At 33.0% G+C, this 25,323-nt stretch overlaps 1 protein-coding gene across 1 annotated transcript; it reads right to left on the reverse strand.

Moving 5' to 3' along the window:
- Nucleotides 1-1,909: 1,909 nt before the first annotated feature.
- On the reverse strand, nt 1,910-24,117 carry LOC134267851 (baculoviral IAP repeat-containing protein 7-like). The gene is made up of 8 exons (XM_062750063.1): nt 23,598-24,117; nt 23,030-23,305; nt 22,715-22,753; nt 21,368-21,540; nt 9,800-9,959; nt 6,242-6,370; nt 2,567-2,653; nt 1,910-2,169 (listed from the first exon to the last, which is right to left on the reverse strand). Exons 1-8 carry the CDS (start codon nt 24,115-24,117, stop codon nt 1,922-1,924), a joined length of 1,632 nt encoding a protein of 543 aa, XP_062606047.1. The 3' UTR covers nt 1,910-1,921.
- Nucleotides 24,118-25,323: the final 1,206 nt, after the last annotated feature.

Raw genomic sequence — 25,323 nt, forward strand, 5'->3', positions numbered from 1 at the left:
ATCTTATTTTACAAAAAAATAAATAAATAAATAAATAAAACACGGTAAGTCTTGTCTGTAAATTTGAGACGATGAAAATGAAAGTAATTGACTGATTCTCAGAAACTGGATGATTTTGTTTCAGAAAGTAACCAAGTATGCTGCAAGTGAGTCAACTTTTGTCAAATACTTATATTTAAAAGAAAATTTTCCATTGGGATTCGTGGGTAAGCACGTTGGGGTAGGGGGGTATGCGTTTAATGCAATAATTATTATTCAAAGTAAATTTTGTAATGTTTGATAAGTTAAATCTATAATTTGTCTAATCAAACCGTAGTCATTATTTTTCTTCCGAATTATCACTACTAGCTTAAACTTGACCGCCGACAATAGTCGCCACGATAGTTTGATACATGTTCTGATGTAGCATGTCCATGGTCCGTGTTTTCGGCGCGGCATATAAAACATGCATCATTCACAGAAATATCGTTTTATTACCTAATTATTTCTGTTACCGAAAGTTGTTCCCAGCCTTCTCTTATTTTATTTATTTATCCTTAAACTGTAGAATCTGTGTTTGTTGACACGCCCGACTTCCAGCAAAATCGTTACCGGATATTTAAAACGCTAGTAAAAGTCAAACCAATACCATGAATACAGTTAAAAAATCTCATCTCGGAAAAAGGAAGCGCGGTTCCGGTTTTACTATTCGTAAGTGACGTAGTGCGAGTATAGAACTACTTTAAAAGTGTTTTGGGACACCCTGTATACATATTTCATGATATCTGTGACAAAAACTCCTAGGTCTGTCCTCCATATAAAATGCTCGTAATATTGAAAATTGTTGAATAAAAAGTATGCTCCGTTTTTGGATTCTTTTTTAAAAATGTTTTCATCTAAAATTACTTTTATGATTTAGTTTAATAAACAGATTACTTGGTTATATTTTACTATTCCCATCAAGTAATACACTTTGATATTTTGTTTTTGTCTCTTGATTTTACAAAACGTATACAGCTCAACACACTTTTTTAAACTCACATGGTTTTTCGCACAAACTGAAGTCACATTTTTCTTGCAATTAAATTTAAAATTATCGATTTTCAGTACGAGGCATAGCCCTTATATTCTTAAATATTCCATGGTAAAGGTGCCTAATCTTTAAAATCATTATCTTGAGAGAATTCAATGTTCTAAAAGGGAATTTGTTTATATATTTTATGATGGTAATGTTTGTGATTCTTTCATAGGTATTTACAAATTAATTTATCGACATTTCTTTGATATAATTTGGTTGAAATGTTCAAATTGACTTATAACAGATGATTAGTTGTCTAGGTACTTTGCATATTTTTAATACTTGTCTTGTTTTATCGAAATTCAGCGCCGAAAAATGACAAAACTTCATAAAGAAATCATGCGAAAGGAAATTATAATAAAGTATTGTGTATCTTTCAACATTAGTAAATTGTAAATTTCAGGAAGTTAACCTGAAAAAATGAAATCTTTTTTACATGGAAAGCAGTCAAACAGATGAGAAATACTTCTTTCATCTTGCGCCTTAGTGTAGTATTAATGTACAGAAAATACAGAAATTACATGAACTGCACTGTTTCTATATGAAGGCAAGGCGAAAGTATGCATGAAAATGAATGGATACAAAGTCGGTTGCACTTGACGAGAAACCATGAAACAACCGTTTGGAAACTCTCATAATATATCATCAAAGAGCATATAAAATCTTACCAATTATTATTATGTTTAAAGTAATCGAATATAATCAAAATTTAATTAAAAATCATTTAAAAATATATTTTGTTGTCACTGTACACAATTTTGCATTATAACAATGTGACCTCAATTTGTGCGAAAAATAATGTGAGTTTAAAAAGTTCGTTGAGCTGTATTGTATATATTGTAGCAGTATTTTTTATGTTCTTTATCATCGTTCTTCATTCACATTAATTTGCTGTCCATTTTGTTGTACTTTTTCTACAAGGTTAGTTCTTACAGTCCCTTTGATGTTTTTTTTACAGATGGGGCATTTGGTGAGGGCGGGGGCACACTGGGGGCAGGACACCAGGTGACCACAGGGCAGGAATACGATGGAGACTTTCTCATCCAGGCAGATCTTACAGTTGGTTAGGTCCTTCAACTCCTTATTCTCCTGCTTCAGCGTGTTAGGGTCAGCTGGAAAAGAAAATATCAATTTCAACGGTGAAAATTGTTCATGTCCTACATTATGATTAATGTTCAAGGATGTCCTTACTTTGTGAAAGTTTAATTTTAGAAAGCCTAGCTCTTACAAAGTCCATTCTCCCACGAATTGTATAAATAAAGATCAACCTTGTCAAAATCAATTAAATAAAGCTGTCAACAAGCAAGAGAAAGTAAAGTTAATCAAATGGGAACTTTTAGCAGTGATTCCTTCTTTAAATCAACCCGTGTTTAAAATCTCACATTACTGGTACATATACCTTGTACCAGAACAAGAACGTGTTACAATCTATATCATTGTTCTGAAAAGTTGTTGATACAATTTAAAATACTCTGACCGACAATACTTGTAAATAAAAACAATATTTACCATTAGAAGCTGATGATTCTGATTTGCAGTTTTCTTCATGAATCTTTAGATACTTCCTGATATTTTCCTTACTGAACGCACCCCAACCTAAGTAAACACAAGAAAACATTGATGTAACCATCAATTGTCGCCCGGGAAAAACATAAATTAAACAATGGAAATGTGTCATTGATCATCAAACTGCTTCGATATTTTTGAAAAAGGCATGCGTCTAAATGATGGAGACGATAGTCGAGAATATTTTGAAATCTTATAGTCGGATGAAAATCGAACGAAAACGATTCCTTTTTTAAAATTTATCAATTCCTCAAGTAGATGTTGGTTGGATAAAATATGAATTGAAACTAGACCCATGCATCACCTATTTTCAAAACGGTATTTCACTTTAAGAATATAAAACACGAATTGTGTAGAGTGCGTTTTTATGCGATTAGTAAAATTCGATGTTCTAAAAGAAGGGACCTGTCGTATTTCGATAGTAAATGATAAGCAACTTTTTATATTAGATATCAAAAACATATATTTTAACAAATGCACAGTATGTAAGTAGATGAATTCTGTATCTCGTAATTCAAAAAGGGAAAGACCATTCCGATTGAAATTTTTTTTCTAATCCTTTAATTATAAATAACTTCTCCCACCTCAATCTCCATATACCAACACTTAAACTTATATGTATAGTGCAGCCCGGTCCTCCGGGCTGTAATAAATTAGATTTATAACACAAATGAGACTCCCACAATACAAGAGTTCACTGAAAAGGACGATATAAAATAATACTGTTAACATTTGAAAAAAATTGAAAAAGCATTAAATGCATATAATTATTTATATATGCATATACATAGATTTATTTGTATAAATACATGGGTCATATTAGATGCACGCAGGTTTGTACATGTATCTACAACTACAGGAAATGATGCCATGGAGATATCGATCACACATCACGGAACCAGTGATGATTCTTCTGAATTTCTAAAAAAGGGAGCTTGAAGTTCATTTTTCTTTTAATATTGGAAATGCATGTACACAAAAAAACAACAAATGTTGATTGACAACAAAGTATCAGCTTAAGGAACTGTCTTGATCATGAAAAATACAGGAAAGACTGAACAAATATCTTCTAAGAACTTTTATCTCAAAAAATTGTTGCTTATTATTTTCCACAAAAAGTAAAATGAACTTCGCTTTAGAAGATTTTAGGAGAAAAGAGGTGATCTAATACATGTAATGAGAAACTGTAACATCTAAATTTGAAGAAAGTAGGTCTTCTAGACCTAATTTATTGACAATTTCCCAGATGATACTCACCTAGAGCTCTATGGTAATGAGCGACCTGACTAAATTTACATACTGCTTGTTTATAATGTTGTTTTCATTTCAAAATTTCAAAATCATTTGTCATAGATATTAGAATAATAAGTTTATATATTTATATACTGTATATGTATTATAAAATTCAATAACTTCTTTATTTATAGATACTGATGAGGTCAGGTAACTCTCCTAAGATATTTTGACACACATAAAGAAATTTTACACACATGTATGAAATTTTATATTAAACATGTTAAATAAGCAAGAAAGACACAGAAATCAGTACAGCAGCATTTAATACAAATCAATGCATTTTCACATTACAGAATTTTTCAAAAGAAAATGTTGATTTAGAAATTCTTGCATTCAGCCTAACAGCTTAAAATATTTTATATTTTAATTAAAAAGACAACGAAATTGTAAATAAAATGCAATACATGATAAGCATTCGAGAAGCAAAGAGGTTTCAACAGTTAAGTATGCATCACTAATTTTTTTTTACCTGAAAATCATTTAAAACTTGTTTCTCATTATACGGCCACATTCTTATGTAACGGCGCTTCGTGATCGGGAGGTCGTGAGTTCGAATCTCGGCCGCGACTGACCTAAGTCGATAAAAAATGGGTAGCAACTGTTCCTTCGCCATGCGCTCGGCACTTTGAAGTGAAGGTTCCGGGTCCTTCGGATGAGACCTTAAAAACCGAGGCCCCGTGTCAGCGGCAGGCGTTGGCACGATAAAGATCCCTCACTGCTCAATGGCCCTGAGTGCCGAGTAAAGGTCAAAATTTGAAGCCCTTCACCGGCATACATTGACGTCTCCATGTGAGTGAAAAATTCTCCAGAGGGAGGTTAAACAATATACAATCAATCAATCAATCAATCTTATGTAACGGTGGACTATTATATACTTCTGCATTGCTCCAGCCCTCCTACATGTAAGTATACATGTATATGCAAGATTTGAAGGAATTCAAAGAAACAATTGTGGCCCATACATTTGCTCTCATATAAATTAAGCTTGCAGAAAGGATATTGGAAAATATGATAATTTTTAACTTTGTAGGAAAAATTGCAACAGTGGTGTATGTAAGAACAAGATGTCAGATTATGGAAATTTTGGTAAACGGTGGTTTTAAAACAACAGAACATGAGTAAAGTTGGTTATCCATTGGCTCTGTATCTATTAAATGTCTAACTATATTTTTAGTAAGCCAAGTTTATAGCTTTTAGAAAGCCCAGGTATTACTTTTTAAGAAATAAGACATGAAATCGATCACGTGATCGAATTCTATAACATAAAATAGACCTTCAGAATCTCAAATATTATTGAATTTACAAAGGTCGGCAAAGGACCTATATAAAGTGTCATTTTTCTGGACATTATCATTTTCTCTGTTTAATAATTGCAATCTAAATCTATTTTGCAAAGGTTAAATTTTACCATACATAAAAAGTGTCAAAAGAGATAATGTTGTCCTTTATGAACTCAAGCCTAAAAGAGCCAGAAAATAATACATGTGCAGAATTAGGTAAGGAATAACTGTCTTATTTTTCGATTTCCTGATGTGATCAATGGATTGGCTTGCGTGATGATTTAATATTTTTATGCATAAAATTTTCATGCAAGCCAATTGATAGATCATCGTCATGAAATCGAAAAATCTGACAGTTATTCCTTATATTTACATGCTCTTGATTCCGCCAATCCACGTGCTACAAGCCCCGCTTCTTGTTTCTATTTTTCAGCCCTGCATTTGATTTTTTTTAACCGCGCCTATCGATGAACCAGTACTTTGACAAGGAAATCAAGTACATTAGCTTTTTGTAAATTTATCTTGGACAAAGACATTGTAAATCTTAATATTCCAAATATTCCTGTAAACAGTAATATATAGAATATTAAAAATCTCTTGGCACCTTGAAAGAATCAATTTTCAGCTTAACAAATAAACTTTCTTCTGCAGAATAAACTTTTGCACATTTCGGCTTGGAATATAGGAATACAAAAACTTGGGAAGCCTGGATAGTTCGTTTGATAGATGTTTTAAAAACTTTCCATGGTTTCAGGAACTCTTTTCAACTATTAAAAGTTTTTGTCAACATGAAATATTATCTCAAAATGACCATAGTACAAGTCACATTACTTAAAAGTCATGTATCAGTGCAACAGAGAATGGTTGGTCAAACTTAACTGAGAATTTTTGCATTCTATTAATATGTAGAATTATGAACAAAAATATGCAGTTAAAGAATTGAACTGATTAGATCAAAGAACATCTTTTTAAAATTAAAAGTACACTATATTCAGAAGTTAAGCTGTATTTTGGAAGCAGATAAACATTTAAAGACACTGACCTTCTGCCTTTACGAGATCCTCAATGGCCGCCGTGACGTATTTAGGTTTGATTTTCTCATCATGAATCAGACTCTGTGCAGCAGGTGTTCTTAAAGGAGCTTTGATTGGTTGAACTACTGGCGCACTATCTTTAGGAAATTCTATGAAAAAATATTGGAATTTTTATTTTTCTAATAAACAACAATTTTACATGTACACGTTTTTGTAAACCACCTTATGGACACTCAACCATTAATGAAGTTAATATTAATATAATATTGCATTGGGATTAATCTTTATTATTAAAACAATATTATGAATTTTCCGTCTTGTTTTCTTAATTCTAACATTTCAATTCAAACAGCTGTTCATGCAAAGTTTCTTGAGATTGCATTGATATGCATGCTTGATAAGACGTACTGCATATCATTATATACAGAAATTTAGTTCATTTCCCATAGCTATAGATCACATGTCTCCAGTAATTCATATGTCATAAAATGCCAAAAATAATTGTTCTTCAATTATAAATATTCTGCTGAGGTAGAATTTTTCCTCAGAATTTTTATATCCCTAAAATGATATGCTTTGATTTCGACCTTTTTAACCTCAAGATAGTTTCAACTTGAAAGATTGGCCGCACTCTTGCACTAGTATTGGATATTTAAAATATAACCGGTCATAGCTTAAAATTTTGTTCTGAAAAGTAGGAAATACCTCAGTCTGTACCATCTGTCTGTATGTGTCTTGATTAGAATTCAGTCTCCACCCTTACAATTATAAAAGCCAACACATACCAAATGTTGGCTTCTGTCCCAAATGGAAGTCAGCCTGACTTAAATGGGACAGGATTGCTCGAGATCGAGCTGGCCCAACCAATGAGAACGAGAAAAGATTAAAGTTTCCTCTTGATAAATGTATTTTTAATATTTTAGGAGCATGCTCAAGATCCAAAATCTTGACGAGCATGATCTTCTTGTAAAATGGCCGTCATTCATTCTGCTGCAATGTATGGATAAGTGACACTTTAATGCAAAACCTATGATCTAGAAACAGCATTTTTTATTTGTTTTCCTCAGAAAATAAAATAAGTGATCTCCAAGAACTCTTATTTTCTTTTTGTCTGTACTATTTTCTATTACTGATTAAATACATATTTCATTCTCATTTTTTTTACTCATACTGACAAACAACTACAATGAAAATTAATCTAGGTTAATTAAAAGCAAGGGGAAAGTTGTCAATGTGACATCAATATGGGTTTTCTTTTGTGTGAATACAGCTGTTCTAAAATTTCTCAAATAAATTAAAGAATCTTTTCTTATCCAAAAACTAGAGGTGGTGACATCCTAAATATAACCTAAATCAATTTACATGCATCCTATTCGCATATGAAAGACTGGTTTCAACAAATTGTTCTTTCCTTATTAATGATCATAAATCAAAATCCAAGCAGCATGCATACATCTTTGATAATGTACAACTGACTCGCAAAATATAAATAGTTCCGATCTAGAAAAATGTACTTTGGGGGAGGGGTATTCTGGACAAAATACTGTAATTTATTCATTCAAAATGATATCCTTCACAGTTGACAAATATCAGAAGTGCGGGAAAACTCTGGATTTCCATCCCCATAACTAAGTATGTTGTTAAAAAATATTCCTTGGCTTGTTATAAGATAGAGAACGAGTTAATAAACCATTCTGACAGAGATAAAGACTGCTAACCTTCCCCAAATATGTTGCTGAAATGTTTACAATGTTTCTTACTCAGCTATGACGTCGAAACCGCTCAACTATGACGTTATGTAGTCTATGACTGCATTACAAAAAAGACATGGGCAAAAGGGAAATCAAGAAAATGTAATAAACAGAAAATTCAATGTTTTGTCGTTGAATTTGGAATTTATTTCACTCGTGAGACAGGATTTTTTATTTTTTCACTCGTGCTTCACACTCGTGAAGATATCAAAAAATCCTGTCCCACTCATAAAATAAATAAGTATATAACATATTCAACGAAAAAATATTGAATATCCTCCGTGTATTTAAATCTTCTCAAGAATAATAAAAAAAATCCAAATAATACATGTACTATGGACATCTCTGAAATGTATAAACTGCAATATAAACAAAATTCCTATAGATCTTGGTAAGGAGGAATTATCTAGATGTACCCTTTTGGAAGCCCTCTGTCGTCCTGCCACCATTTGAACCATTTTTAGCTCACCTGAGCTGAAAGCTCAAGTGAGCTTTTCTGATCACATTTTGTCCGGCGTCCGTCTGTCTGTCCGTCTGTCTGTAAACTTTTCACATTTTCGACATCTTCTCAAGAACCGCTTGGCCAATTTCAACCAAACTTGCCACAAAGTATCCTTGGGTGAAGGGGATTCAAGTTTGTTCAAATGAAGCGCCACGCCCTCCTTCAAGGGGAGATAATTGGGAATTAATAAAAATTTGGTGGCATATCTTAAAAATCTTCTTCTCAAGAACCACCGTGCCAGGAAAGATGAAACTTATGGGGAAACATCCTCAGGTAGTGTAGATTCAAGTTTGTTCAAATCATGACCCCCCGGGGAAGGGCGGGGTCAAAATGGCTGACCAAACTTTTACATAGAAATATATAGGAAAATTCTTTAAAAATCTTCTTCTCAAGAATGTCAAAGCCATAATTTATCATATTTATATGGAAACATGTTCAGGTAGTGTAGATTCAAGTTTGCTCAAATCACGACCCCCAGGGGTAGGGCGGGGCCAAAATGGCCGACCAAAGTTTTACATAGAAATATATAAGAAAATTCTTTAAAAATTTCTTCTCATAAATGACAAAGCCGTAATTCATCACGACCCCCAGGGGTAGGGCGGGGCCAAAATGGCCGACCAAAGTTTTACATAGAAATATATAAGAAAATTCTTTAAATATTTCTTCTCATAAATGACAAAGCCATAATTCATCACATTTATATGGAAGCATGCTCAGGTAGTGTAGATTCAAGTTTGTTCAAATCATGACCCCCGGGGGTAGGGCGTGGTCAAAATGGCCGACCAAACTTTTACATAGAAATATATAGGAAAATTCTTTAAAAATCTTCTTCTTAAGAATGACAAAGCCAATATTCATCATATTTATATGGAAACATGTTCAGGTAGTGTAGATTCAAGTTTGTTCAAATCATGACCCCTAGGGGCAGGGCGGGGTCAAAATGGCTGACCAAAGTTTTACATAGAAATATATAGGAAAATTCTTTAAAAATCTTCTTCTCAAGAATGACAAGGCCATAATTCATCATATTTATATGGAAGCATGCTCAGGTAGTGTAGATTCAAGTTTGTTCAAATCATGACCCCAGGGGGTAGGGCGGGGCCAAAATGGCTGACCAAAGTTTTTAAAGTTATGTATAGGAAAATTCTTTAAAAATCATTTTCTAAAAAATAGCAAATCTATGATTGGTCCTGGAACTACTTTTGGATTTAAACTTTACAATAAAAAGCCATTTTCTACTTTTTCCTACCCCTAGTGCTCAGGTGAGCGATGTGGCCCATGGGCCTCTTGTTTTAGATGTGAGGGATTCTTACCTGATCCAAATCCGCTATCATCAAAAGTTCCTTTACTCGTGGTGGCCTCAGAAGTTTTGGCCACATTATTCTCAATTTCATTGGCTGCTGGTCCTTCTGATGCAGAGGAGTTACTTGCCCATGATTTTTCTCCATTACCAGAGCCACTATCATTTCCGTTCTGCAAATAAAAGAAAATAATGAACTTTCAAATGTGCAACAAAACATATTGTACTTAAATATTGTTCTATTGTACATGTATATTGTATATATATTGTATTGTTCTACATTACACAAATAATATTAAATGTCACTGTGGATCCTGATACTGGTAATTCCTCTAATAAAGGAGTTTTCCACTTAACGAGGCCGAGTCTAATTCGAGTGCGCATCACTTTGCGCAACTTTCTAATTTCATGCAGTCATTTGTGTGACAGCACACTTTTGAAAATTATTTTGATTTTAATACAAAATTAACATTATCTGTAAATCCTACTGATCTGAAAATGTGATTTTACGACAATAATTGGAAAAAGAGCGTTCAAATGGCTCTAATAACGTCACCATTTTTGGATTTTGTAAGCAATGCATGGCGCTGAAGAATGATGCATGATTCGCTTGTATGTTCAAGACATCCATGGATATTTTACTAAAAACTCATGAAAGAACTTCCCAAGAAACAAACTAACAATCTAAAAATTGCTAAAAAAATTGTATGCGCCGATAATTCATCTGCAAAGATATGTATTTATACCGTAATATTGCAATTTTAGAGGTATTGAGATTCGGAAAAATAAACGTAGTAATTACTACCTCGACCAACCTAGATGGTGAACTTTTTTGAAATTTCACATTTTGGTAATTTCTTACATTAACTTTCGACTACTTGAATGAAAAAGAAATCCCTAGGGTGGAAATACAAAAAATATGGGAAAATGTGATAATTTGGCGATTTTCCAACAAATTCACAAAGGGTCCAATAGTAAAAATTGACAACTTTTGAGATGACCCCCTAAGAAATCGGGGTGGCAAACATTCGATTTTTTAATCCTAAAACAATAAATATAACACTAAAAATTAATTATCAAAAAATTATTAAAATCCCTAGCGTAGAAATAATTAGACTCGGCCTCGTATAGTAGCTTGGTCCCTTTTTCGCCCTCATTTTACAGAATATACTTAAGTATGGTATAATTTTTATTTTTATTGTGTATAACATAGTACATGTGTATTTCTAATTAAGATTTTGTACAATCATTATAAATGACTTTGAGTATCAAGAAATACAAGCCAATTTTCAACACCCAATGAAAACAATAAACCTGGATTAGTCCTTCTTATAGACTTTGAAAAAGCTTTTGACTCCGTCTCATTGAAATTTATTTAAAGTCTTATCATAAAGTCTTATATCCTAAGGATTAAGAATAAAGTTAAAATTTATGAAAGTGCAAGAATGTGTCAATCAAACCCGCCAAAAAATTAAAACTTTTAATAACTTTTAAATGAAATAAGATTTTTAATTAATTTTTGTGTGAAATGCTATTACAATATATAAGTCATAATATTATAGAGAAAAAATTAACTTCAAAATTTGTGTCCAAGTACCTATAAAATAGGCTCACTAAGACAAAATTCGGAGTTATCAGAGGAATTCAAAAACTTAGACTGGTCTCAAAAGCACTTGACTGTATTAGGAATAATATATTGTGTTTCAAAGATATTGACTCTCATCAGCCACGTGCCTCAAATCACTTTACTCGACACTAATCTCGTGTTTCGGCGGTGTGATACATATGTCTAGGTCACATTTAAGCCAATGGTCGGGCGACTAAATTTTTCTGGTCTTGTCGGCTGAAAGAACATGGTCAACCGATACAGTATCGGGCGAAACTGAGCAGTCACATTGATTCCTAGGGACACCGATGACTTGGATAAATAACAAAAAAAAATCTTTTTTCTTTACAATTAATCAATATTTTTTTAAGATCTATATTCAGATAGGTGACGTGAGTAATGTTTGCAAGGCAAAGTGACAGAAACTTATAAAATTGTGACTCAATATTGAAAATGTGTGGAAAATTTTGTATGAAATTGCATTTAAACGACAAATGGTGCATATCTAAGCAGCAAAGAATACTTAAGATTTCTTTATAACTTACGGATTAATTATTCATGTTATTTCCGTTCAAAAATTTATATCAACCCATGCATCAAAATTTTGTTTGTGTTATGTATCCTTACTAGGTTAAAGTATAAGTCACATTATCCAGCGATGGGGTATACGATGAGAAACCGATGCGTTTTTTGATGAAAATGGCGTGGTTGCTGGCCGGGAACCACTAGTGATCGGACGGTGACTGAGTCTTTTTTGCGAATCGGTGAGGTCATCGGTAGGAAATAATTCGTAGTTAAAATTCAGCGATGTCTCCAACGATGCCTCACATCGCTCCTCATCGGCAACCCATCATTAACACATCTTTCAAGGATCGGCCGATGTATGGCCGAGCATCGTCCAATATCCGTTGAATCTGAGGTCATCGGGGGGTTGAGTGGTGTTCAACAGATAACGACCGATCATCGGTCGATGTTCGACCAAACATTGGCCCGTAGTCGACCGATATACGAATGATGTTCACCAATGTATGAGCGATGTGATATACATCGGCCGATTATCATGGAACTTCGTTTTATACTTAGCAATGCATCGCTGAACCTTTGTAAGTCCGGCCGGCAGCTACGCCATTTTTCTCACAAAACGCATTGGTTGCCCATCGTATGAACATCGCTGGATAATGTGACTGATACTTTAAGGACTACTGGGCCGATGTAGACCGATGTTGGGGCATCGTTCACACCACGGATTACTACCGATTACCACCGGTCTACGGCTACCGGCCGGGAAATGTGACCTAGGCATAAATATTCATAAGACGGCCAATCGTCGTTCGATCATCGAGCTCTAATGCCTAGGTCACATTTCCCGGCCGGTAGCCGTAGACTGGTGGTAATCGGTAGTAATCCGTGGTGTTAACGATGCCCCAACATGGATCCACATCGGCCAAGTAGTCTTTAAAGTATCAGTCACATTATCCAGCGATGGGGTATACGATGGACAACCAATACGTTTTATGAGAAAAATGGCGTGGTTGCCGGCCGGACTTACAAAGGCCCAGCCATGCATTGCTAATCATAAAACGATGCTCCAGGATAATCGGCCGATGTATATTACATCGCTCATACATTGGTGAACAATGTTCGTACATCGGTCGACTACGGGCCAGTTTTTGGTCGAACATCGACCGATGATCGGTCGTTATCTGTTGAACACCACTAAACTCCCCGATGACCTCAGATTCAACGGATATTGGACGATGCTCGGCCATACATCGGCCGATCCTTGATAGCTGTATTAATGATGGGTTGCCGATGAGGAGCGATGTGAGGCATCGTTGTAGACATCGCTGAATTTTAACTACGAATTATTTCCTACCGATGACCCCACCGATTCGCAAAAAAGACTCGGTCACCGTCCGATCACTAGTGGTGCCCGGCCGGCAACCACGCCATTTTCATCAAAAAACGCATCGGTTTCTTCGTATACCCCATCGTTGGATAATGTGACTTATACTTAAGCTACAGTTTGATTTTAAGCGTCGGCCGAAATTTTAAACACCCTTATTGTCCAACGACGGACGACCGACTTAATAAACTGACCACCGATGGTCGGACGATGATCGAAGGTTGGTCGACGGATAACTGCAGTTGAAGAAATCGGCTACCGACGCATGAAAAATTATAACTTGGACCGATGGACACAAAATTGGTCGGCCGACAAAAAAATTGGTCAAACTTGGCCAAGAAAACGGCCGATGAACTGACGACTGTCACCCGAAGAATCCCATTTTTGCTTCAAAACCCATCGGCCGTTGGTCGTTTTTGGAAATATGACTGGGGTTTTAACTGCAATATTCAAAGACAATATATCTTTTAAAGCAAATGTGATATCGTCTGCATGCTGAATATTTTTAATATCTCTTTCCATGCTTGAAACATTGATGCCTTGTATTTCATTGTTATTTTTAATTTTTAAGGCCAGTATTTCTGCCACAAATAGATATAAATGCTACATGTTTTTGAAATCCAACCATTGTTTTTAATTCTAAATATTGGTTTATTATATCGAATTTGGATTCATTTAAGAAAATTATCACCAAAGTTAAATTTTTTGAGAACTTGGAAAAAGAAAATTCCACTCGACCGAATCAAAAGCTTTTTCAAAATCTAAAAAAAGTAATAATCCGTCTTTTTCATTTTCCATGCAATATTCAAAAAATGTCTAAAATCATTTATCTATGACGCTTTGTATTTTTTTTTTTGCGAGAACAAAGGCTATAATCTCAATGGTCTGTAGTTTTTATGATTATTCTTGTCACCCTTTTTAAGTAAAAGACTGATCAGTGCCAATCGCTGAGAATATGGTAATTCGTCTTTTTCAAATACAGTTAATAATACATCGTAATAGAGAGGTCCAATTTTATACCAAAAACACTTATAAAATTCCCCTGTTAATCCGTCTAAACCGGGAGATTTTTTACTTTTTAAATTGTATACCACATCTGAACATTCATCAAATGTTGGAAATGTGTCGCAGGACTTTCTATCGCGATCACTAAGTTTCGGACATTCAATGTCTTGTAGATATAAAAAAATATTGTTTCCATCGACAGATTTGCTTGTATATAAGTTTTCGTAAAAAAGGCACATTTCTTGTAAAATTTCACTATTACTGTCAATGGTTTTATTATTCTTTTTTAATTCTGTTATTGTTTTATTCGTTTGATGTTTCTTTTCCAAACCTAAAAAGAAACTTGTATTTCGCTCTCCCTCGCTAATCCATTGCGCTTTTGATCTTATCTGAGATCTCTTAGCAATTTCATCATACATAACATCAAGTTCTTTTTCTAGTTCTCTCTTTTCATTCATATTAATTTCTGGACTACACAAAGATTCAATTTTATCGATTTTTTCCTCAAGTAATTTTACTTTATATTTTATATTATGTTTGGATTGTTTCGCGTATTTAATAGAATAATCACAAACACTTATTTTAAAAGTTTCCCATTTTAAAATTAAATCTATCGTTTCATCAATATTGTTAAATATTTCCTCTATACCGTGTTTGTAATCATCATTCTCAAGGTAAGATACATTTAATTTCCAGTAACCTGCACCAATTTTAATCTGTTATAACAAATTTGTTGAATTCATCATAACGAATTCTTTAATTTGTTATAACGAATTAAATTCGTTAAAACAAATTCAAGAATTTGTTATAACAAATTAAATTCGTTTAAACAAATTCTTAAGTTTGTAATAAATTAAATTAGTTTAAAAAAATTCCAAAGTTTGTTATAACGAATTATATTCGTTTGATTGAATTCAATAATCAGGGTCTATTGAAAAATATATAAGAATTCGATATTACGATTTGTCGAACTCGCTTTAACGAATTTAATTCGTTATAACAAATTATGGAATTTGTTAAATTGAATTCAATTCGTTATAACTAGTATTAGAATCTGTTAAAACAAATTTAATTCATATTAACAAATTTTTGAATTTGTTATAACGAAATCAAAAAAATTGTTATAACAGATTAAATTCATTATAACGAATTCAGAGAAATTGTGATAACGAATTAAATTCGTTATAACAAATTCGACAATTTGTTATATCGATTTAAAATATATTTCGATAGGTCCTAACTGGGCTTCCGTAACATGGTGAGCTGCAGCGTGAGATAAGAAATAATTAACAATGTACGATGGGCTAAAATAATATTGAATAAGCTTGAATTTTATTTTGCACTATTCGTATTCCTTGAGGGGTTTTCATTTTGTTCTTGGGGTATTTTTTGTCTTAAAATCCCCAAATCACTTTAATTTTTTAAAATCTATTAATAAATCTATCAAATATATTAACCACTAAACTAATTTTCTTCCATATGATAATTTAAAAAGAACAAGCAATAACTTAAATACACATAAAAATACACTCCCTTTCTTTTGTAAAGGGGCACTTGAGAAAAAATAAACAATAGACCTGAACAAAAGTTTGATAAAGCAAAAGAATAAGAGGAAACTCTTCCAAACTTGAAAAAATCTTATATGCGGGAGTCAAAATATTACTCTTTTTTATTTGAAAAATAAAACATTAATTTCAATGTGTGTTTATTGATATCGTACCAGCCTCAAGGCGTAAGAAAGCTTTTTGGGGGTTGGTGTGGGATGGGGTGAAGAACTAAAGATTTATGTCTGAAAAAAGAGGTTACCCCTCCCCCTGATAATACATGCCTGACATGTATTTTATTTCTTTATTTTAATATTGATTAATACATGGCGTGTACAAATCGCATAATATACATTTGTTTAATTACCGTGGCTTCAAATACAGTTGTTAAATAATAGAAACATAATTATTAACCTTCATAAGGATTCTTAATAATAAATATCACATGAAATAGATTTTTGGTCTGATTTCAATGAAAATGATGCAAATAATAAATTTCTAGAATATAAAGAAATTGTAAATCTTTTGTGATGTTCAAAATTCTGCCTCACTTATTATAAATCATCCTTATTAATTTATACACTTTAATTATTCATCTATATATCTTTTATTCCAAATCCAATTTTTGTGAAAGTTTGGATAAAAAATTAAAAATTAAGCCGTGAAACTTTTTCTGATATAATTGTCCCCCGCTTGAAAAGTGGGGGATATTAATTTGGGTTTGTCCGTCCGTCCGTCTTTCTATCTGTCTGTAACGCTTTCGTATCCACACGATATCTCGAGAACCCTTTGAGCTTTTGCAATGAAATTTAGCATAGCAACTCCCATACGGACTAAAAAAGAATTGAAATATTGAATTTGAAGTCTTAAGGTCAAAGGTCAAGGTAATAAATAAGCAAATTCTGTCTGTTATAACACTTTCGTTTCCACACGATATCTCTAGAACCATTTGAGCTTTTGCAATGACATTTTACATAACAACTCCCAATGGCCTAAATAAACCCCTATTGATTTTGAGGTTAAAAGGTCAAAGTTTAAGGTCGTAAATTTATACATTCTCTCTGTGTGTAATACTATCATTTCCGGGCGATATTTAAAGAAGATTTTGAGCTTATGGAAAGTAATTTTATACCAAAACTCCCTAGGACCTCTCTCACCCCTCTCAAAGTGCCCCACCCCGTTTATTTTATTAGTATTTATAGTATTTCATGTCGCTTTTTTTAGAAAAGGGGCATGAGGAGAGTTATTGCGTATAAAAAAGGTTCTCGGCAGACTTATGTTCTTATTACATCTATTAGAACTGTTTAATAAAGGCTAAATAAATCAAACACCATGGATTGTGTAAAATTTTGACAATACCGAACATGAATATATACATGTATGTGACTTCACTTCTGCATATACTTGACTCCATGTAAAGCAATTCCGTGGTCTAGTGGGATGTTTCTCGCTTCCCATCTGTTCAATTCCCTGACGGACCACTTCTTTTTTTAGAAATACTTTTATTTTACTAAATAATAGTATTCATCACGCAAAATGAAATATTTTCGAGGTCTGGCTTGTACAAACTCATAAAATCATAATTACAGTGTGATAAATATTCCATATAAAAAGAATCTTCTATACACATAATAAAGAATAAGAAATAAAATCTTTATATCCATAATGGTATATTTTATTTGCTTCGGTATACATGCATGTATACATTTTATAATTTTACAAATTCAATGAGGGAGATCCGACTCTTCCCCCCTTCCCCCGAACTGCGCATGTTTTACTTTTTCCTTAAGCGGGGGACACAAATTCTCTGAATAAGGTTGTTATTTCAATAGTGGCCGTATTTCAATAGTGGTTTTTACCTGTTTGTTATTGAAATGCACTCTCACCAACTATTGAAATAATTATTTCAATAGTGGTCGTATTTCAATAGTGGTTACTACCTTTGTTTGGCATCACAACCACTATTGTTATAATTATTTCAATAGTGGTTACTATGTTTGCTATTGAAATGCACTCTCAACCACTATTGATATAATTATTTCAATAGTGGTCGTTATTTCAATATTGGTTGCAATAATTGCACCCCAAAACGTGACAAAAGTGTAAGGTTACTTTGAATATTGAAGTGGTCAGTACAGTGCATTTGTTTTTATAGACTAAATGCTCTTGAATTTTTCATAAAATTCATTGATTTAATTGGTTTACATGGTTTATGTTAAGTTTGGTTAAAGAACAAGTCTAAATAAGGCATTATCTGTTATCCCCGGTTACTCGTCAAAATTTAAACATTTATTAAAAAAACTTAAAAAGTAAATTAGATTATTCTCTCATGTCTGTAGTATTTGCGTCAACGTTTAAGAATGTCAAATAATTGCAATAGATAACACGCGAAGCTGTGTTTTGAAGGTAGGGCCCTTTGATATTCATGAATACAGATATCAAGCTAGCATTAATTAAACAAGCAAGGACTCCTAAATGTTTTTTTTTTCTTTATCCACTATCAACACTTCATAATAGACATAGATAATTATCTTAATTCATGCATGTAAAAATAAATTTACATGCAGTCAATATAATTTCAACACACCATATAATATAAAATATATTTTATATATAATATAAAATATATTTTTGTATATGTTGATACCAATCAATATTAAAGATACATGTATTTATCATCTAAACTGAGTTAAACAATCAGGTATTTAAGGAATCACTGTTTGGTTAGTATAGTATGCCAGGTCATAAAAAAAATGGGAAACATGGGATATTTGCATACAGGTGAAGCCCTTTTTGCGTATATTATCCCATGTTTCCCACTATCGTTGATCAATGTCCCTGGCATATTATACAAACTAGACAATGATTCCTTGTATTTCCATTTCATTGTGAAATAATATTGTAGATTTTAAGATTTTAAAATTGTAGACATAGATTTGAATTTCACAAGGACTCCCATGCCAGTTAAAATAGTCCACGCCCACTAACGTCAAACACAAGCTGCACGAGATTTACATGCATCTTTGGCCTCCTAAGCGTCAGACGCAAAGACAGATGCGCACGAGATTTGCAGGTATAGTAGGCCCCCTTAGCTCATATCCTATAGATCTACCTAATTTACATTCCGGTAGAATTATCAAGACATAAACTCCGCTAACTTTCAAAGAGTTATCACCGAAAAAAAAAAGAAATGGAAATATTGTAGAATCATTAGATTTTGTGGAGACTCAGTTTTTGGGGAATTAGTAGGTACCTCTGATCCACAAATAAACATTCTCCAATATGTCCAAGATAAATTTTAGAAATTCATAACAATTAGTATCCACAAATATTAAGGATTACAAAGTTACATGGTACCTACAAATATTAAGGATTCCAAAGTGATATGGTACCTACAAATATTGCGGATTCCAAAGTTACATGGTACCCACAAATATTAAGGATTCCACAAACATGCATAAGGATTTGCAAAACTTTTGACTAAGAGATAGTTCCATGTAAATCCCTCAACAACCCTCAACAAATGAATAAAAATGATCTAAATGAATTTCAAAATAATTAAATTTACATGAAATGTAGAATCATTTCCATTTCTAAGGGGTATAATCATGGGTAATCCTAGTTTTGCTGGTTAGTTTTGGGACAATTTAAGTGTAATAAAGATTCAAACTTCAAAGACATAATATCATCTACTGGAATACCGGTATGGGATATTGCTTCAAATAAATTCTATCACTCATTCAAATGAAAGAAAAAGTGAGCAAGCTCACATACCCCACGCTCCCCCAAAACTCAAAGTGCTAAAAATCCCGGAAAAAATGAAGGAATCGGAATTTCCCGGTAATATGCACATCTACAAATTGTGTCATAAATATCTGCAGAGTTTGATGAAATGCTATGCAGCGGTTTCTGAGGAGTTGCGCTGACAAACTGTTCACCACTATATTCAAGATATCCCCAAAAATCTAAGTTGTAAAGTGCCGAAATTCCCAGTAAAACAATGGAATCAGAATATCCAGGTAATATGCACATCTACACATTGTGTCCTAAATACCTGCAAAGCTTGATTAAATTCTGTGCGGGGGTTTATGAGGAGTTGCGCTGACAAACTGTTCATCTCTATATTCAAGGTATGGCCAAATGCCTAAATTAAAAAGCGCGGAAATTCTCAGAAAAAATAAAGGAATTGGAATTTCCTGGAAATATGCAATTTAGGTTGAATTACTGTATTATAAACAACAAAGCAATTTTGTTTATCATGCATGTAGACTAGTTCAATTAAAGTGAGCACAAACTCCATTTATGTGCATTAATTAACAATAAACTTGTACACTGAAACCAATTTCTTTGATATGGCATCTGTAGAACAAACAGTAATAAAACTTCTGTTTGTCACTTGCATATTTTATTTTAAAACTAATTGTTGATTATGTTAATAATCTTTGCTTATATATAATTATACTGTAACACCAGCATGCTGATGGAAAAGTTTAGTTTCCCCTTTGGTACCTCAGTTTGTATTCTGCTATTTTTAGACAGCCTCGCTTTCAGTTTATATTACAGCGTCAGTAGCCATTGTAATCTTGTGAAATAATATTCAATCTTATTCCATCCTTACTCTATGGACTTACTAATTGCTGTGAATACATGAATTTCTGATCTTTCTTATGTGTTTATTATGGATTCATGTTTTAAACACCAGGAAATTATCTGATCATTTCAAATTCGTGCTTGAACCCTGAACTCTGAACAATGGCTACGGGTCGCCGATCACGATCTCGCTCAAATTAAGTGCAAACGATAGAAATTACAAGTTTACATCCGGATTTTATGCTGCATATTATATTTTCTTTTTTTATCCAAAAATCATTTGCAAAACACGAGAGAGAGAAGTGGGTAGGACATGGAGCATGTGAATCATGTGCATGTATATATATATATATATATATATATATATATATATATATATATATATATATATATATATATATATATATATATATATATATATATATATATATATATATATATATCCGTCTAAATAGTTCTTTGGTTTTGTGATTAAGATGCATACATGTAATTCAGCATTTATGCAAATTATCACATCATAAAACCAAATATTCTATTATTTTAATTTCTACACATTATTACTTATGACTAATCAATTATTTTTTTTATTTTTTTATTTAAAAAAGGAAAAGGGGGATCTATCAGTGACAAAAAAGTAAAGATGTACAGAGCATGCAATGCCTCGTATGCTGTGGATTCACAAATTTTTGTGGAGGTAAATTTTTGTTGTTTTTGAGGTATGAAGAGACCCACGAATCCATGTCCACCATGAAATGTAAAAGGTTTCATACAGAACTACGAAACAATTCTCAAATTCAAATCCCACAATCCAAGAGTTTTTACTTAAACCACAAAAAATTGACTCCATGAAAATATGTGATTTTACAGTGTGTTCTCAGATGCCAAATGTAGAGAGATAGGTATCAGTGTCCATTTTTACCCGTCACTTACACTAGCCCCTTCTGTTTCACTATCCTCGTCGTCCTGGGCCATTTCTGCGGCTCGGGCAGCCTGCACAAGGTCAATAAAGGCCTGTCCTTTTATTTTTAGAATGTAAGGGCATTCCATAGACCACCGAGCATGCTCAATCCATGGGTTGTCCTCAGGGTCCCAGTTTCTAAGACCTGATGAGTTGAAGGTTAGATTAAAGTCATATTTTTATGTTTCATATATTGTGGCAGGGAAAAACTGTTGTAGGATAAGAATCTTTTCACATAAACAGCCCTTTATGTTTCAACGTCTTTAAAGCATCTAACAGTGTGCTATAGATGTTGCAGAAACCATGCATATGGGGCTTATCACAAGAATCTAGCATGTTTCCATATAACATGTGACCCCTGCGTTGATTTCGATAATGGCAAAATCGCTCAAATAGTGCGCAAAGTTTAACTCAAGCTAGCAAAAATCTGGTACAACCAATGAATAAATTCTGTATCTTATTTTTTGGTAATTATTTTCGCTTTCCAAAGGTGCAAGATTTATTCTGATATTTGTAGTTTTAAGGAAGTTATGAATGTTTTTTCACACTACGCTCGTTTTCCAAGTCTGATGCGTAGAAATGCGTATATGCCATGTTATGGACATGGGTTAAAGGGTTTCAGTTTTGTAGAACTGATTATCCTGAAATGTTCTTTGGCTCTCAATCTGTCTCTCTCTTTCTTTAAAGAAATGTTTATACTGGGACCATACAAGATTCATTTTCAAAACACAAATTTCCTTCGGAAGAAACCTGTTTCTCAGAACCAATTTCATGTTTTTATAAAAGCATTGCATTGTGCTCGACCTTCACTGTGCCAGTTACTTCGACCTTCACTTAGTTACTATGGCAGTTAATATATCTTCATCAGTGGTATATCACTTTCTAGTTAAAAACAGTACATACAAGGCACTCACTTCTATAACCAAATACCAAAAATATATCAAACAGAAAACCTGGAGATTTCTGTTATCTGTAAAAGTTTGACAAGATTTGTAATGCTCTCCATAAATATGAACATCAGAATTGTTTTTTCTGAGCAATGTGTTTAATATATGCATTTTTCGTGGAATAAGCTCAGAAGCTTAAAGTATGCAAACACTAGCTCACAAATACCAAATCTGTGTCACATGTGTGGAGGATTTTCCATGTCATGAACCTGAGAAATTTTTCATTACAAAATTGTTTATAAACTTATATATTTTCATGCAGCAATTATCATTTGTTGTATGACAGTTCTTGAAAATAAAAGTTCTTTATAATATTTCAAGTGAATGGGCTTTTTTTGTTCTTTCATATTTTTTTTTAATTCAGAGTCTTACCAATTCCACAGTGGTAGCATCTGCAACAATCCGCAAAACCTGAAAAAGGATGACACACAATTGACAATGATAAATTTTGCAGACATTAAAAAAATCAAAAAATACGTTACATTCTAGGCAAATGTTTTGAGATTTGAAAATGCTAAAACTGGCCACTTTCATACATAAATCTTCATTGCTCTGAAATGCAATTTAAGAATACTCCACAATCCTAACGCTTAAGAATTTTAAAAAGAAAATGTAACAAATGAAGGTTCTTGATTCTATTAGTAAATACATACTGAAAAACGTTTTTCACATAGAAATTTTGCTCACCTGCGTAATAAAAACCAGCTTCTGTCATATCTGCTGGATGCTGCTTTATGTTGCGAAGAAAATTAGCATAAGAGGCCATTCGGGCTGGGCGGCTAGCATATTTCGGGTGTTTTACCACCATCGTCCGTTTTGATGTATCTGGTTGGTCCTGTCCGTCGCTATAAATAGCACTGGCCAGGTGAGCCGTGTTGTTAGATGTAGAGGCATTATAGCCTTCCCTTAGACCGTCAGGTTCCACAACTTCTTCCTGAGGGGCACTCTGAAGGGGAACAAGGTCTGAAAGTATATCAAAACATTATTGTTTGGAAATCTCATCAGTTTCAATTTTCTCTATTCTTTGCACACGAAAACAATATGTTTCTATTCTAACAGTTTATTTATAAATATGCAATCTGAATGCAGCAACTTTTAATTTACGAGTTTTATAGGCATGCACCTACATCATTGTTAAATCTATTGCTGGATAATAACTATTTATTGTTTAAAATATTATCAATTTAATCAATAAAAGAAATATAGATAGCACTCCTAAGTGTTGTGAGCATTGCTCAGTGGTTTAGACCATTACCTTGTGTAGATTTTTCTCTTGGCACAGGGACATTACCATCACCTTGTGATAAGAATTTACAATTTGGAGACATCCTCAAATGAATTTCTCTGGGAGAATCATTAAAATTCCAGCTATCCTTATGGAAACCACATGAGAAACAGACAAGTTCATTTCCATTTCCTTCATAGAAAAATCCAGCCTCAGCCATTCGAAAAAAACTTATTCCATGAATGTTTGGGTAGTTTTGCATGCTAGAGAGGCGCGAGAATTCCAAAGCCATGGTGTCATGTTTTGATGGTGTATTTTCAAAAACATGGAATCGCCTAAACACGGGCTTTACACCTGGCTGCTGTGTCACTGGATAAGTGAGTGTCTCTTCATGGTGAATCTTTATATCACTGAATAAATCATTACTGATTTCTGACTCAAACATATCACGTGACTTGTAATTCAAATTTTCACCTTCCATTTTCCTTTCATTGACTCTTCCTGATTCCTTTTGTCCTTCTATTGTGAAGAAAGTCTTGTTATTCTGCATGCTGTAATTTTTTTCATACGGGAAGAAGGGAATTTTATTTTCTTTATCTGTCTTATAAAGCATTTTGGGTTCAATTTTGTCTATCAAATGTACATGTAATCGGTAAATTCAACGACGTTTGAAGTAGGAAATATGAGATTATTCTCTTATATTACTTGAAACGATTCGTCTGAAAAGTTAGAATCTCTGGTAACCTGAAAAAAGTACATAATGTTAACAAACTAAATTCATACCATAGAGTGTAAAATGGTATTTAAAAAAAGTCAAATCTGAATGCGTAAACATACCATTCATTCACTATTCGTTGAATGCAATTTTGTTCGATATGACTTTTTGAAACGTCTTTGCGATTTTCAGAGACAGAAATGCAAGCATTTTTACCTTTTCTCCTCAAGTGAAACTGGGAATCAGTTTTATCACAAAAGTTATGAGTAACAAAACTGAATTTTGGGGACTTCTAAAAAGTGTCATTGTCTGAAAATTTCTGCATATTCATTGTTCTAGTTTCGGTGACCTCAAAATTTATATGTGTTTATATATATATATATATATATATATATATATATATATATATATATATATATATATATATATATATATATATATATATATATATATATATATATATATATATATATATATATATATATATATATATATATATATATATATATATATACAGGAAAATATTAAAATATTACCACTAGTCACAACTTACAATCCTAAAAACCCAAATATTACACCTATCGTTCAAAATCTGAACGAAATTCTCAAAACGGATGGAGAAATGTCAAATGTTCTTTCAAAATTCAAATTTATAAACAGCAAAAGGCAGCCCAAAAACCTCAGAAGAATACTCTGTCCTTCCAAAATAACAAAATCTACAAAATCCGTGACAAAGTGTAAAGATCCGCGATGTGGCACATGTTCTGTTTTAAGAGAAGGAACATCATTTAATTTCAAAGGAAAAGATTTCTTTATTAATTCAGACATGACATGTGAGTCCCAAAATTTAATATATGTTATTACTTGCGGAGGATGCAACCAATTCTACATCGGTGAAACGGGGACCACATTGAGAGCCAGAATTCGCGTGCATAAACAGCATATTCAAGTTCCTGAGTACCGTAAGATCAAACTCAGCGAACACATTGATAGATGCGGACAAGGACAATTTAAAGTGTTCCCTTTTTATAAACTTTTTCA

The sequence above is a fragment of the Saccostrea cucullata genome, unplaced genomic scaffold, assembly GCF_032062105.1.
Source record: "Saccostrea cucullata isolate Sc308-1 unplaced genomic scaffold, CSIRO_AGI_Scuc_v1 ctg839, whole genome shotgun sequence".
Lineage (NCBI taxonomy): Eukaryota > Metazoa > Mollusca > Bivalvia > Ostreida > Ostreidae > Saccostrea > Saccostrea cuccullata.